The sequence below is a fragment of the Chiloscyllium plagiosum genome, unplaced genomic scaffold, assembly GCF_037043375.1.
Source record: "Chiloscyllium plagiosum isolate Xiang-an unplaced genomic scaffold, Cpla_swu_hap1 HiC_scaffold_10, whole genome shotgun sequence".
NCBI classification, from domain to species: domain Eukaryota; kingdom Metazoa; phylum Chordata; class Chondrichthyes; order Orectolobiformes; family Hemiscylliidae; genus Chiloscyllium; species Chiloscyllium plagiosum.
This window is the reverse complement of record NW_028270148.1, coordinates 4114339-4128662: the sequence shown is the minus strand read 5'-3', so window position 1 is coordinate 4128662 and position 14324 is coordinate 4114339. Positions and strand designations below refer to the sequence as shown.

The 14324-nt window shown below is 48.7% G+C and overlaps 1 protein-coding gene across 4 annotated transcripts in view; it reads left to right on the top strand.

Moving 5' to 3' along the window:
* LOC122552545 (protein-tyrosine kinase 2-beta-like) overlaps positions 1 to 14324 on the top strand; it is a 186278-nt gene that overhangs the window by 67056 nt on the left and 104898 nt on the right. For all 4 annotated transcript variants that reach the window (XM_087991026.1, XM_087991025.1, XM_087991024.1 and 1 more), the window contains exons 2-4: positions 1489 to 1718; positions 5234 to 5412; positions 8601 to 8688. In XM_087991026.1, coding sequence (XP_087847152.1) covers positions 1530 to 1718; positions 5234 to 5412; positions 8601 to 8688 — 456 coding nt within the window. In that variant the 5' untranslated portion in view covers positions 1489 to 1529. The remainder of the gene's footprint in view (positions 1 to 1488; positions 1719 to 5233; positions 5413 to 8600; positions 8689 to 14324) is intronic.

Below are 14324 nucleotides of genomic sequence, written 5' to 3'. Positions count from 1 at the left end.
TCCCATCTATCCGCTCCACCCTCCTCTCTGACTTTACCATCTCCATCCACCCATTGCACTCTCAGCTACCTTCCCTCCAGCCCAACCATCCACCCATTTATCTCTCCAACCCCTCATCCCATAAGCCTCATTCCTGATGAAGGGCTTATGTCCAAAACGTCGATTCTCCTGCTCCTCGGATACTGCCTGACCCGCTGTGATTTTCCAGCACCACACTCTCGACTCTGATCTCCAGCATCTGCAGTCCTCTCTTTCTCCTATGTTCTATAACAGTCATCCTCAATTTCCCCTTCTTAATCAATCCCTTGGTCCTCCTTTGGTGACTTCTAAACTGTTGTTTTTTCTTGCCAATTTGTATGTCCTTTTTTTGCATCTAATACTGTCTCTCACTTCCTTCCTAAGCCGTGGTTTGGTCATTGTTATCTGTACACCCTTGTTCCAGACATGAATAAACAATTTGTGTTATTCACCCATTTGTCCTTTGAATGTTTGGCATAGTCTATCCACTGTGATTCCTTTCAGACACATTTCCCAAACCATCAGAGCCAGTTCATGACTTATATTATCATAGTTTCCCTTATTCAGATTCAGGACCCCAGCCTCAGAACCAACTGCCTTACTCTCCTAGATGAAGGATTCTACCATATAATGGTCACTCAAAGGGGTGTCTCACAACCATGTTATCAACACGTCCTTTCTCTTTGCAATATACCCAATCTAACATGGTCTGTTCTCTGATTGTTTCCTCAATGTTTTGGTCCAGAAAGCAATCCCATATACACTCCAGGAATTCCTCCTCTACAGTATTGTGAATAACTTGATTCACTTAATCTATATGTAGATTAACGTCATCTGTAAATACAGATGTTCCTTTACTGGACACATCTCTGATTTCCTGTTTAATGCCATTCTGAAGTTCACCGTGACAGTTTGGTGGTCTATATACCACCCTCACTGATAGTTTTTGCCCTGTGATATTTCTCACTTCCCTCATACAGATTTGCCACTGTCTGAGCTAATATCTTGTGTTTATATCCTTTTTAACCAGTATTGTCAATTCCACTGCCTTTTCCTTTTTGTTTGTCCTTCCTAAATACGGAATACCCTTGAATGTTCACTTCCCACCCCTGGTCACCTGATCAATTCATCCACATTATTTGGAATGAGAGAGCAGCTCTATGGTCCTCTGGGGTCAGGGCCAATTTCACTTCACTTTTGGTGCTGGTCATCGGTAGGAGAGATACTGAGAGATTTGGAGGGAATGGGAAAATGGAGCTGGTGTCAATTGGCTAGGATCTAACTGAACAACGGGACACGTCAAGGAGCTGAATGGCTTTCTCCTGTCTCTGTGTTGAAGAATGTTCCTGACAGACTCGGTCAATACAAGATACTGAAGGTTCCAGCTTGAAGAAGGTGGTTTCTGTGGTTGTACACTGAAATATTCCAAATGAGCTTTGTTATAATTGATGTCAATGCTTCCCCCCCCAGGTCAGTGATGGTGCTCTCCCAGGAAACCTGAAGGCTGGAAAATGACAGGTGACCAAAACCCTTTGGATGTGTGGAGAGATGCCACGACCCAGGCTCTGTGTATTCAGTCTGACACCTCCAAGGAGGGAGGGGTGACAAAGATCCTTAAAGTCTGCTTCTGCAGCAACACCAGCATCAACTTGGGCAAAAACTTCAAGTTAGTCAAATGCAACCACACGACAGAAATCCGGGTGAGTCATAGCAACCGATTCTCTGAGAAAGACTGACAAACACAATGCTGTAATAGAGACCATGTCACACTCAGAGACTGAGCAGGCAGCAACTCTGATCTCTGCAGTGGGATGACATTTTGGCAACAATCCCACTCTCTCCCTATCCCCCTGTGACAGCTTCAGCTTCTCAAATTGATTTCTTTCCTGAATGTGTATTGAGTAATTGCCATGACTAGCCTTCTGTAGTCGAGAATTGCACAGATTCAATACCCTCTGGATAAAGAAATCTCTCCGGGACCTTTACTTCTGGAACGTCCATAAGTGGTCCCAAATCCTCAAGAATCTGAGTGCCTCCCTCCTACACCATCGCTCCAGCCACATGCTCATTCAGTCTGTGCTCCTATTTCCGATCTTGTGAGCATACGGCACTGGGAGTCATCCTGAAATTGTTCCCTTTGAGGTCCTAGCTTTAACATATTCCCTGGCCCCCTATATTCTGCTTGCAGAGCCCCATCCTCCTTTTGATCCATGTCACTGGTACCAACGTGGACCAAAACAGCCTGCCTGTTCCCTCTCTGCCCCTTCAGAATCTCCTACAGCTCTACAGTGACGTCCCTGACCCTGGCACTCAGGAGCCAACATACCAACCTGGTATCACATCTGCAGCCTCAGAACCATTTTCCCGTGCCCTTTGTGATAGGCTTTCCATTGGCCATTGCTCCCAGACTTTCTCCCTGCCCCACGTGGTAACAGATCGGGTATAAATGACAGATATTGTTCCCTCATTAATATTCGTCACCCAAGTTGGATTTCATGATGGCTGACAGCTTCATGGTTACTGTTAACCTCCTTACTGCCATGATATCCATCTGTAAAACACAGCAGGTAAGGCAGGAGAGTCAGAATGACATTCCTAATGAAGAGCTGCTTGACCGGCTGTGCTTTTCAAGCACCACACTCTCTGACTCTGATCCTCAGTATCTGCAGTCCTCACTTTCTCCAAGTTACTGATTAACAGTTTACCAGTTGACTTTGACTTATTAAATGGGCTACAGTAAAATTTGATTGAATTGTTTCTGGCCGTAATCTTGTAAAATTATCCCGACATGACTGGGACAGTGGTAGACCTGGATTTATTCTGAAACAGCAATGAACCAACACACTAAATCCAACGGAATATTTTGGTGCATTGCTGATTACAGATGGATATCGCGGCACTCTGTAAGGAAGTTAACAATCTGTCTGTGGTCTATTTTTGACACATCTACATTCCTTATATAGTTTCAAGTATAAAACTATAGGCTTTCATGAAAGGGGAGGGTGAAACTTTCAAAAGCTTCACTGACCAGTTTGTGCTCAAAGTGTGAGTTTTAAGAAGGGTGTCACTTGAAATCTTTGTGGGTGAGAAGGAGAAGCACATTGAACAAAAATGTGAGATTCTGCAGCAATGTTTCTGATGCACAATTGCAATTTAGTAGATTTGAACACAAACTTTAAGCTGGTTGTATTCGGAACTTACTGCTACAGCAGTGTCATTTGTTCAAACATTCACTTGTGGGAGGCTGTAGCTATTGGCTTGCCCCTTGTCGACACAGTCCTAACAGAGTTTGCAGTTGAAAGAGCCAAGTCCAGTGTTGTGTCTGTGGAGAGACCTGGTTTCAGTTGTTTGTGACGAAGATGGACAAAATTTGTAAAATTCTTTCATTGACGCATCAGAAAGAGACCAGGATGAGGGCTGTGTGCCATTCCCAAACCTAGTACCAGGGAGGCCAACATCACCCTGGGGCCTGGCTGTTCCCCAATCAGAGAACCCCCTAATGAGGGCTGCTCTCGCCCTTTTCCTAAGCCACACATATGGGGCTGAGCCACCCATAATGTCATGGATGATGTAGATTTTGCTGCATTCCACCGAGGAGTCATCACCTTCATCGATATCCGACACAGAAAAGTCATTCCCAAGTAGGATTGCCTTGGCAGTCACTACCTGACTGGTAATCAGCAAACTCTGCCCTCACTAAAACGGCCCATCCCCACTCACAAAACCCCCCTTCACTCACCAAACCCTCCTCACTCACCAAACCCTCCACACTCACCAAACTCCTCCTCACTCACCAAACCCCCCTTCACTCAGCAAACCCCCCTTCACTCAGCAAACCCCCCTTCACTCACCAAACCCCCCTTCACTCACCAAACCTCCCTCACTCACCAAACCCCCCTCACTCACCAAACCCCAGCCCCCTTCACTCACCAAAACTCCCTCACTCACCAAACCCCCCTCACTCACCCAAACCCCCCTCACTCACTAAACCCTCCTCACTCACAAAACCGTCACTCACTCACCAAACCCTCACTCACTCAACAAACCCTCACTCACCCAAATCCTCCTCACTCACCAAATCCTCCTCACTCACCAAACCGCCCTCACTCACCAAACCTCCCTCACTCACCAAACCTCCCTCACTCACCAAACCTCCCTCACTCACCAAACCCCCCTCACTCACCAAACCTCCCTCACTCACCAAACCCCCCTCACTCACCAAATCGTCCTCACTCACCAAACCCTCACTCACTCAACAAACCCTCACTCACCCAAATCCTCCTCACTCACCAAATCCTCCTCACTCACCAAATCCTCCTCACTCACCAAACCGCCCTCACTCACCAAACCTCCCTCACTCACCAAACCTCCCTCACTCACCAAACCTCCCTCACTCACCAAACCCCCCTCACTCACCAAATCGTCCTCACTCACCAAACCCTCACTCACTCACCAAACCCCAGCCCCCCTCACTCACCAAAACCCCCTCACTCACCAAAACTCCCTCACTCACCCAAGCCCCCCTCACTCACCAAACCCTCCTCACTCACCAAACCCTCCTCACTCAACAAACCCTCACTCGCTCACCCAAAACCCCCTCGCTCACCCAAAACCCCCTCACTCACCCAAAACCCCCTCACTCACCTAACCCTCCTCACTCACCAAACCCTCCTCACTCACCAAACTCCCCCTCACTCAACAAACCCCCACTCACTCACCCAAATCCTCCTTGCTCACCAAACCCCAACTTCCACGATTCACCAAACCATCCTCACTCACTAGCTCCACCCTCACTCAACAACCCCCCTCACTCATCAATCATCAATCCCCTTACCAATACCCCCCCACTCACCAACCCCCTCCTCACTCACCAAATTCCCTCACTCACCAACCCCTCCCTCATCACATTCTGAGTGTGTCTCTGTTGACGTACAGCCCATGGACCAGCCTGTGCAGCACACAGTGAAGTGGTTGGGGCAGGTATTTGTTCAGTAGCCACAGGGAATAGGAACGGTGGAGCAGGAGGTGACGGTAAGGACATGTTCGATGTTTTGCTGTCAACATGTGGAATAGGGTAGGCCATTGTGAGGTGATGGAAACTGGTTTCTCTGATACTGCATGGATTACTGTTTATTCTCAGACAGACCAGCCATATCTTGCTTTATTATCAGTCAGTATTGTGTGTGATGGTTCTAATTGTCCTCTTTGCACACAGGAGATTATTAACACAATACTGGACAGTGGGAGAGTGGGACCCAGTATCATTTTTAAGAGCTGCTATGGACTCAGACTGAAGCATCTGAAGTCAGATGAAATATATTGGCTACACCCTGACCTTACTGTCCATGAGGTTCTGACGAAATATGAGAGTCTACACCATGAAGCTGAATGGAGGTATTAACATTTATTACAGTCTGGTCTTTTGGTGCAGCGCAGAGAAAAACACTGAGTATATTTAACTTACTCCATATCTGGTGAACTGTGACTGAACTAACTGCTCCGGGAATGTCATGAATGTTTCCACAGCCTTGCCCTGTGAACAAGGTGAAAGGATTTCTCTCCTAACCCCCCCCCCCCCCCCCCCCCCCCCCCTGCTCAGCTTTGGTCATGTTCATTAATAAAACCATCTCCCTTGACCCCTGGAGCATATTCCAGTCTGGCCTGCACTCCTGATATCTGATATTCTAAATATAAAACTCCTTACACCCTGAACCCATCGATTAGATTCCAGTCTGTAACTCATTCCTGAGAGGTCTGTTATTCCATATATAAACCACCCCGAAACCCTTAATTAGATTTCGGTAACTCACTCCCTGGTATCTGTTATTCTATATATAGACCAACACCACCACCTCCTGCTCTGATGTGGATGCTGGTAGGATGGTAGCTGAGGACAAGGGCACCCTATCGCTGTTGTGGGGGGAGAGAGGGGTGGTGAGGGCCAAAATGCAGGAGATGGGTCAGACCAGCTGAGGGGCCTTGTCAACTACGGTGCTGGGGAATCCTTGGTTGAGGGAGAAGGTGGACATTTCGGATGCCCCCTTGTCAAAATTGGCCTCGTCGGAACAAGTACGGAGGAACTGGGAGAATGGAATCGACGCTTTATAGGAAGGAGGGGGCGAGGATATATAGTCTAGGTAGCTGTGGGAGTTGGTGGGTTCTGTTTAGGCGATGTTGGTGGCCAATCTATCCCCAGAAATGGAAACCAAGATATTGAGGAAGGGAAGGGACGAATCAGAGATGGACCAGATGAAAGTGAGAGCCAGGTCGAGAGAGACAGAAGCAGTACTGATGATATCATTGATATATCGGGGAAAGGGTTGTGGATGGGCGCTGAAATAGAACTGGAACAAGGAATGTTCCACATACCCCACGAAGAGACAAGACTAACTGGGGCCAATGTGGCTCCCCAAGGCCTCCCATCTGACCTGACAAATAGGCCAATAAAGGGAAAAGGCCAGAGGGAGGGCTCTAGGTGGAGGGAGAGTGTTGGAGGTAGGTGTGAGGGGGTCTGTGGGACAGAAAGAGGACTCTGATCCAAAGAAATGAGCAGGGAGGTGAAGCTAACGGAAGTAGAGTTCAATGTCATGCCATGCCCAAAATTCATTAAAGATGGAGATGCAGAGGGATAAAGCCGAGACCTTTGCTGAATACAGAACGGTCATCATCACAGAGTAGACCGTCAGAAGGGAATACCTGATAGGAGATGGGGTTAGGGCAGGGGATGGAGGCAGAGGGAATAGATGGGGCGGGAGGTTCCAGAGGACCCTGGGTATCTCTGAGTTTGTTGCATCTTGTGCTCCTTAATGTCCGAAAGGAAAACAGCCAGAGGATGAAGTGGAAGTGGAGAGCAGTGCAGCCTTGAGCCAGCGTGAGGCGATACTGATGGAGAGAGAGGTTGAGAGTGCATGTGGTGATGCATGGCAAGGGATTCCTATCTCCTGAACTGATGATTCCGCTTAAAGGGCTTTAAATGAATAGTTGGGGGGTGGTGGGGAAATGGGTTCAGTTGGATGGAATATTATGGACAAAGTTAAAGGGGAGGAGGACTCAGCAGAGATCATTAATGGTTACAGAGCAAGTCATAGGAAAAACTGTGGAAAGGGTCAGGAATCTTAACTACAGGCACAGCAGGTAAGAGGATAACTCTGAGAAGGGGGAGCAGTCAATGCAGGACTGAGGATGTGGTACCCACAGCACGCAAAGCAAGATAAGTGAACTTGTGGCACTGACTGAAATTGGCAGATACAATGTGGGTATCACAGAGACATGGCTGCAAGGGGATCAGGTCTGGGAACTAAATATCCAAAGATACACATCCAATCAAAAGGACAGGCAGAGGGAGTGGGATTGCCTCTTTAGTAAGAAATGAAATGAAACCAATAACAAGGAGTGATGAAGGGAGGTCTCTGAGCAGTAGCAGATAGGAAAGGCTCCACTACAGTACTCATGGGGAGCTCCAATATGCAGGTGGACTGGGAAAGTCAATTTGGAAGCTGATCTTAAGAAAAGGAAGTCATGGAATGTCTACGAGATGGTTTTTGGAGCAGCTTGTGGTAGATGTAACAATATTGTAACATCATTGTAACAGTAAGTTCCTGAACTCCATTCCAGAGCCTGAGGAGAATGAGGAATTTGCTACCACCTGGAGTGATAGAGCTGAATGGGTCTGTACTTGTTGGAGTTGAGAAGGATGAAGGAGAATCTTATTGAAACTTAGAGAATACTGAGAGGCCTGGATACAGTGGATGTGGAAAAAAATGTTTCCATCAGAAGGAGAGACTAGGACCCGAGGGCACAGTCTCGGAGTGAAGAAATGACCCTTTGGAACAGAGATGAGGAGAACTTTCTTCATCTAGAGGGTGGAGAATCTGAGGAACTCATTGCCGCAGAGGGCTGTGGAGACCACGTCATTGAGCGTATTTAAGACAGAGAGAGATAGGGGATCAAGGGTTACAGGGAGAAGGTGGGAAAGTAGGGGGTTAAAAAACACATCAGCCATGATCAAATAGCAGAGTGGACACGATAGGCCAAATGGTAAACCATGGAACATCCAGGATGTTTTTTTCTTTCAGAGCGTAGTGAATCTGTGAAATTCTTTCCTACAGAAGGCTAGGTTGTTAAGTATATTCAGGGCTGCGATAGATTTTTAATCAACAAGGGGACCAAGGGATATGTGCAAAACAAAAACAGAAAATACTGTAAAATCTGGCAGCATCTGTGGATGGAAATTAGAGTTAGAGTCTCGGGTGTAGTGATCCTTCCTCAGAACTCTCGGTCTGGGCCTGAAACATTAACTCTGATTTCTCTCCACAGACACTGCCAGATCTGCTGAGCTTTTGCAGCAATTTGTGTTTTTGTTTCAGGTTGACAGCGTCTGCAGTACTCTTGGTTTTGATACTTGGAAAAGGCAGGGAAGTGGAGTTGAGGGTTTTCATATCAAACATGATCTTATTGAGTGGCGGAGCAGACTCGATGGGCTGAAGGGCCTCCTTGTGTCCTTTGTCTTCTGGTCAAGCGCTTGACAATAAGTCTGTTCTAAATTGAATTTAAAGGAAAACGCCTTTTGGAATTTCTTGCAGGTATGATCTGAGGATTCGTTTCCTTCCTAAAGATGTAATGGAGAGTTTTAAACAAGACCGAACGACTCTGTTGTGTTACTATCAACAGGTAAGTGAGTGTCCCTCTGTGTGCCTCTCACCTGCATCACAGATAAATGGGCACATCATACTGCAACCTAAATATTCCGGAGGAAATGAAAAGGACTAGGCAGGAAGGAAGGAATGGTGGGTTGGATTGTTGGTACGGGATAGAAAAAGTATAATCGCAAGAAATTATCTTGGATTGAAACATGGGTAAAGGCAGAAAATAAAATGGGAAGGAAGACACTGGTGGGAATAATCTGTAGGCCCCAAACAGGATTGGTGGAGTGGAGTCTAGAAGGATAACAGAAGTAGATACCTGGGAACATGACCCCCTCCAAGCCACTCAGCATCCGAACTAGGAAATATATTGCTGTTCCTTCAGTGACACTGGGTACAAATCCTGCAACTAATGGCGTTATCTGTCAGTCTACAGCACATAGACTGCAGCAGTTCAACAAGGCAGCTACCCCCCCCACCTTCACAAGGGACAGGCAACAATGCCCACATCCTACAAATGAATAAATTAAACAAAACTGAGGATAAATCAAGAGATGACCCCATTCCCCCCCATCACCAAACCATCATCTCCCAGAGCATACAGAACCTCATCACCTCAGGAGATCTCCCACCCACAGCTTCCAACCTTATAGTCCAGGAACCCCGCACTGCCCGGTTCTACCTCCTTCCCAAGATCCACAAGTCTGACTACCCTGGTCGACCCATTGTCTCAGCATGCTCCTGCCCCACTGAACTCATCTCTACCTACCTCGACACTGTCCTATCCCCCCAGTCCAGGAACTCCCCACATACGTTCGAGACACCACCCACGCCCTCCACCTCCTCCAAGACTTTGGTTTCCCCAGCCCCCAACGCCTCATCTTCACCATGGATATCCAATCCCTCTACACCTCCATCCGCCATGACCAGGGCCTCCAAGCCCTCCGTTTTTTCCTCTCCCGACGTCCCCAACAGTACCCTTCCACCGACACTCTCATTCGTTTGGCTGAACTGGTCCTCACCCTTAACAATTTCTCCTTCGAATCCTTCCACTTCGTCCAGACCAAAGGGGTAGCCATGGGCACACGTATGGGCCCAAACTATGCCTGTCTCTTTGTTGGCTACGTAGAACAGTTGATCTTCCATAATTACACCGGCACCACTGCCTACCTCTTCCTCCGCTACATTGATGACTGCATTGGCGCCACCTCATGCTCCCGCGAGGAGGTTGAGCAATTCATCAACTTCACCAACACATTCCACACTGACCTTAAATTTACCTGGACCATCTTTGACATCTCCCTCCCCTTCCTGGACCTCTCCATCTCCATTAATGACAACCGACTTGACACTGACATTTTTTACAAACCACCAACTCCCACAGCTACCTGGATTACACCTCTTCCCACCCTACCTCTTGCAAAAATGCCATCCCGTATTCCCAATTCCTCCGCCTCCGCCATATCTGCTCCCAGGAGGACCAGTTCCACCACAGAACACACCAGATGGCCTCCTTCTTTAGAGACCGCAATTTCCCTTCCCACGTGGTTAAAGATGCCCTCCAATGCATCTCGTCCACATCCCGCACCTCCGCCCTCAGGCCCCACCCCTCCAACCGTGCTCACCTGGTGCTCACCTTCCACCCTACAAACCTTCGCATAAACCAAATCATCTGCCGACATTTCCGCCACCTCCAAACAGACCCCACCACCAGGGATATATTTCCCTCCCCACCCCTCTCCACCTTCCGCAAAGACCGTTCCCTCCGTGACTACCTGGTCAGGTCCACGCCGGCCTACAACCCACCCTCCCATCCTGGCACCTTCCCCTGCCACCGCAGGAATTGCAAAACCTGCGCCCACACCACCTCCCTCACCTTCATCCAAGGCCCTAAAGGAGCCTTCCACATCCATCAAAGTTTTACCTGCACATCCACCAATATCATTTATTGTATCCGTTGCTCCCGATGCGGTCTCCTCTACATTGGGGAGACTGGGCGCCTCCTAGCAGAGCGCTTTAGGGAACATCTCCGGGACACCCGCACCAATCAACCAAATCGCCCCGTGGCTCAACATTTCAACTCCCCCTCCCACTCTGCCGAGGACATGGAGGTCCTGGGCCTCCTTCGCCACTGCTCCCTCACCACTAGACGCCTGGAGGAAGAACGCCTCATCTTCCGCCTCGGAACACTTCAACCCCAGGGCATCAATGTGGACTTCAACAGTTTCCTCATTTCCCCTTCCCCCACCTCACCCTAGTTCCAAACTTCCAGCTCAGCACTGTCCCCATGACTTGTCCTACCTGCCTATCTTCATTTCCACCTATCCACTCCACCCTCCTCCCTGACCTATCACCTTCATCCCCTCCCCCACTCACCCATTGTACTCTATGCTACTTCTCCCCACCCCCACCCTCCTCTAGTTTATCTCTCCACCTTTCAGGCTCTCTGCCTTTGTTTCTGATGAAGGGCTTTTGCCCGAAACGTCGATTTTCCTGCTCCTCGGATGCTGCCTGACCTGCTGTGCTCTTCCAGCACCACTAATCCAAAAATCAAGAGATGACAAGGGAATGTAGCAAAGGCAGTACATTCCTTGTGGGTAACTTTAACCTTCGGGTATGTTGGGATCACCAGATTGGTAAAGGAAGCCACAAGGAAGGCATCATAGAATGCATCCAGTTTCCTGGCACAACATGTTGTGGTATCAGAGTCGTTTGGATCAGGTTTGATGAATACTTTCAAAGTCAATGAGCCCCTAGGAAACAGTAAGCATAATGTAACATTCAGTTGGAGAGGGAGGAACATGGCTTAGAAAAAACTGGATTAAACTGAACTAAGGGTAATTACAAAGGTATTCTTGGAAGGGGATAGGCCAACCATGGTTAACCATGGAAATTAAGGATGCCATCAAATTGGAAGGGAAAGAGAAACATACAATGTAGCAAAGATTAGTGATAGGCCAGAGGATTGGGAAATTTTCAAAAACCAGCAAGACAACCAAAAATAAGTAAAGAGGAAGAAATAAAATTTGATAGTAAACTTGCACATAGAATGAATGAATGTTATGTTGCAGAAGGAGGCCATTTGATCCATCATGTCTGTACCAGCTCCTGAAAGGCTACCCAGCTCGTCCCACTCTCCAGCCCTAGCTCTGTCGCCCTCTAACTCTATGCCTTTCAAATACATATCCAGCTCGCTTTTAAGATGGCCCCACAGGAAGGTTCTGCAGCAGAGCTCCTCTGCTTCACCTGTTCGTTTCCTTTTTCTGTTTTTCTCTTTGTCTTTCTGCAGTATTATTTTTTCAAACTTTAACTTAAATTTACCTGGAGGGGTATGCAGGAACAAAGGGCATTGTTGGTGAGTCCCAGGCCAGCCCAATGCGGGGGGAGTGGAGTCCCAGAGCAGAGGCTGGAGCATGAGAATGGGGTCCCAGAGCAGAGGCTGGAGCATGAGAATGGGGTCCCAGAGCAGAGGCTGGAACAGGGAATGGAGTCCCAGAGCAAAGGCTGGAGGTGGGAATGGAGTCCCAGAGCAGAGGCTGGAGCGTGGGAATGGAGTCCCAGAGCAGAGGCCGGAGCGTGGTAATGGGGTCCCAGAGCAAAGGCCGGAGCATGGTAATGGGGTCCCAGAGCAGAGGCTGGAGCGTGGTAATGGGGTCCCAGAGCAGAGGCTGGAGCGTGGTAATGGGGTCCCAGAGCAGAGGCTGGAGCGTGGTAATGGGGTCCCAGAGCAGAGGCTGGAGCGTGGTAATGGGGTCCCAGAGCAGAGGCTGGAGCGTGGTAATGGGGTCCCAGAGCAGTGGCCGGAGCATGGTAATGGGGTCCCAGAGCAGAGGCTGGAGCGTGGGAATGGGGTCCCAGAGCAGAGGCTGGAGCGTGGTAATGGGGTCCCAGAGCAGAGGCTGGAGCGTGGTAATGGGGTCCCAGAGCAGAGGCTGGAGCATGGTAATGGGGTCCCAGAGCAGAGGCTGGAGTGCAGGAATGGGGTCCCAGAGCAGAGGCCGGAGCGTGGGAATGGAGTCCCAGAGCAGAGGCCGGAGCATGGTAATGGGGTCCCAGAGCAGAGGCTGGAGCGTGGGAATGGGGTCCCAGAGCAGAGGCTGGAGCATGGGAATGGGGTCCCAGAGCAGAGGCTAGAGCGCGGGAATGGAGTCCCAGAGCAGAGGCTGGAGCGTGGGAATGGAGTCCCAGAGCAGAGGCTGGAGCGTGGGAATGGGGTCCCAGAGCAGAGCTGGAGCATGGGAATGGAGTCCCAGAGCAGAGGCTGGAGCGTGGGAATGGGGTCCCTGAGCAGAGGCCGGAACAGGGAATGGAGTCCCAGAGCAGAGGCTGGAGCGTGGGAATGGGGTCCCAGAGCAGAGGCCGGAACAGGGAATGGGGTCCCAGAGCAGAGGCTGGAGCGTGGGAATGGGGTCCCAGAGCAGAGCTGGAGCATGGGAATGGAGTCCCAGAGCAGAGGCTGGAGCGTGGGAATGGGGTCCCTGAGCAGAGGCCGGAACAGGGAATGGGGTCACAGAGCAGAGGCTGGAGCGTGGGAATGGAGTCCCAGAGCAGAGGCTGGAGTGGGGAATGGGGTCCCAGAGTGGAGGCCGGAACAGGGAATGGGGTCCTGGAGTGGAGGAGCCTGTGGACTGGCAGTGAGGCCAGTATGATGTAAGGAGTTGGCCCCGGGCAGTCTGGGGGCTCAGTGCTGGAACAGACTTGGTGGAAAGACTAAAATTCAAGTACTTTATAAACAAAACTTCTTTATTCTGTGCCGAACATTTCCTTATAAGTCTTTCAAATCTGTACCCCATATTGAAGTATCTGTCTCTCAGTCGCCAATACCTAACGTTGCACCAAATTGGCGACATTACAGACTTTTCACGGTACCCATTCCACTGCATGTGACAGGAAAGCTAATTCAGTCCAAATTCAATTTTGATAGTAGTATCAAGATAGACAGCAAATGTATTTTTAAATATATAAAAAGGAAGAGAGAGGCAAAAGTGAACAGAAATTTTGAGAGAGGGAAATAATAATGGGGAAGCAGGAAATGGCAGAGGAGATGAATAAATACTTTGCAACAAAGGACGTTATTAACATTCCAAAATTACTGGATATTCAAGGGTGAAAGGAAGGAAGGGGATACATTCAGTAACTATCATTAGAGAAAAGATGCTTGGGAAACTAATGGGTTTAAAGACCACTAAATCCCCTGGGCCTGATGGGCTGCATTGTAGAATATTAAAGGGGGTAGCTACAGCGATATGGATGCACTGGCAGCAACCTTCCTGGAGTCCTTAGATTCTAGAAAAAGCCCAGAGTATTGGAACGCTGCCAATGCCTTTGAAAAAGGGAATGAGACAAAAAGCAAGTAACTGGGCCAGTTAGCTTTCTGTCTGTAATTGGGAAAATAATAAGTCTGTTATGATGGTTGTAATCACAGAATATTTTGAAACGCATAATATGATTGAGTAGTGTTGCGTCATGCCTGATGACTTTACTGGTATTATTTGAGGGGGTCACAAGCAAGATAGGTAACAAGAAAGCAGGAGGTGGAATAACTTTGTGTTTACAGACTGTATTTGATAAGCTACTGCACATTAGACTCCTTAATGAGACAAGACCCCATTGATGTTGGAGGGTAGCATATTAGCGTACATAAAGGATCAGCTAACTAATAGA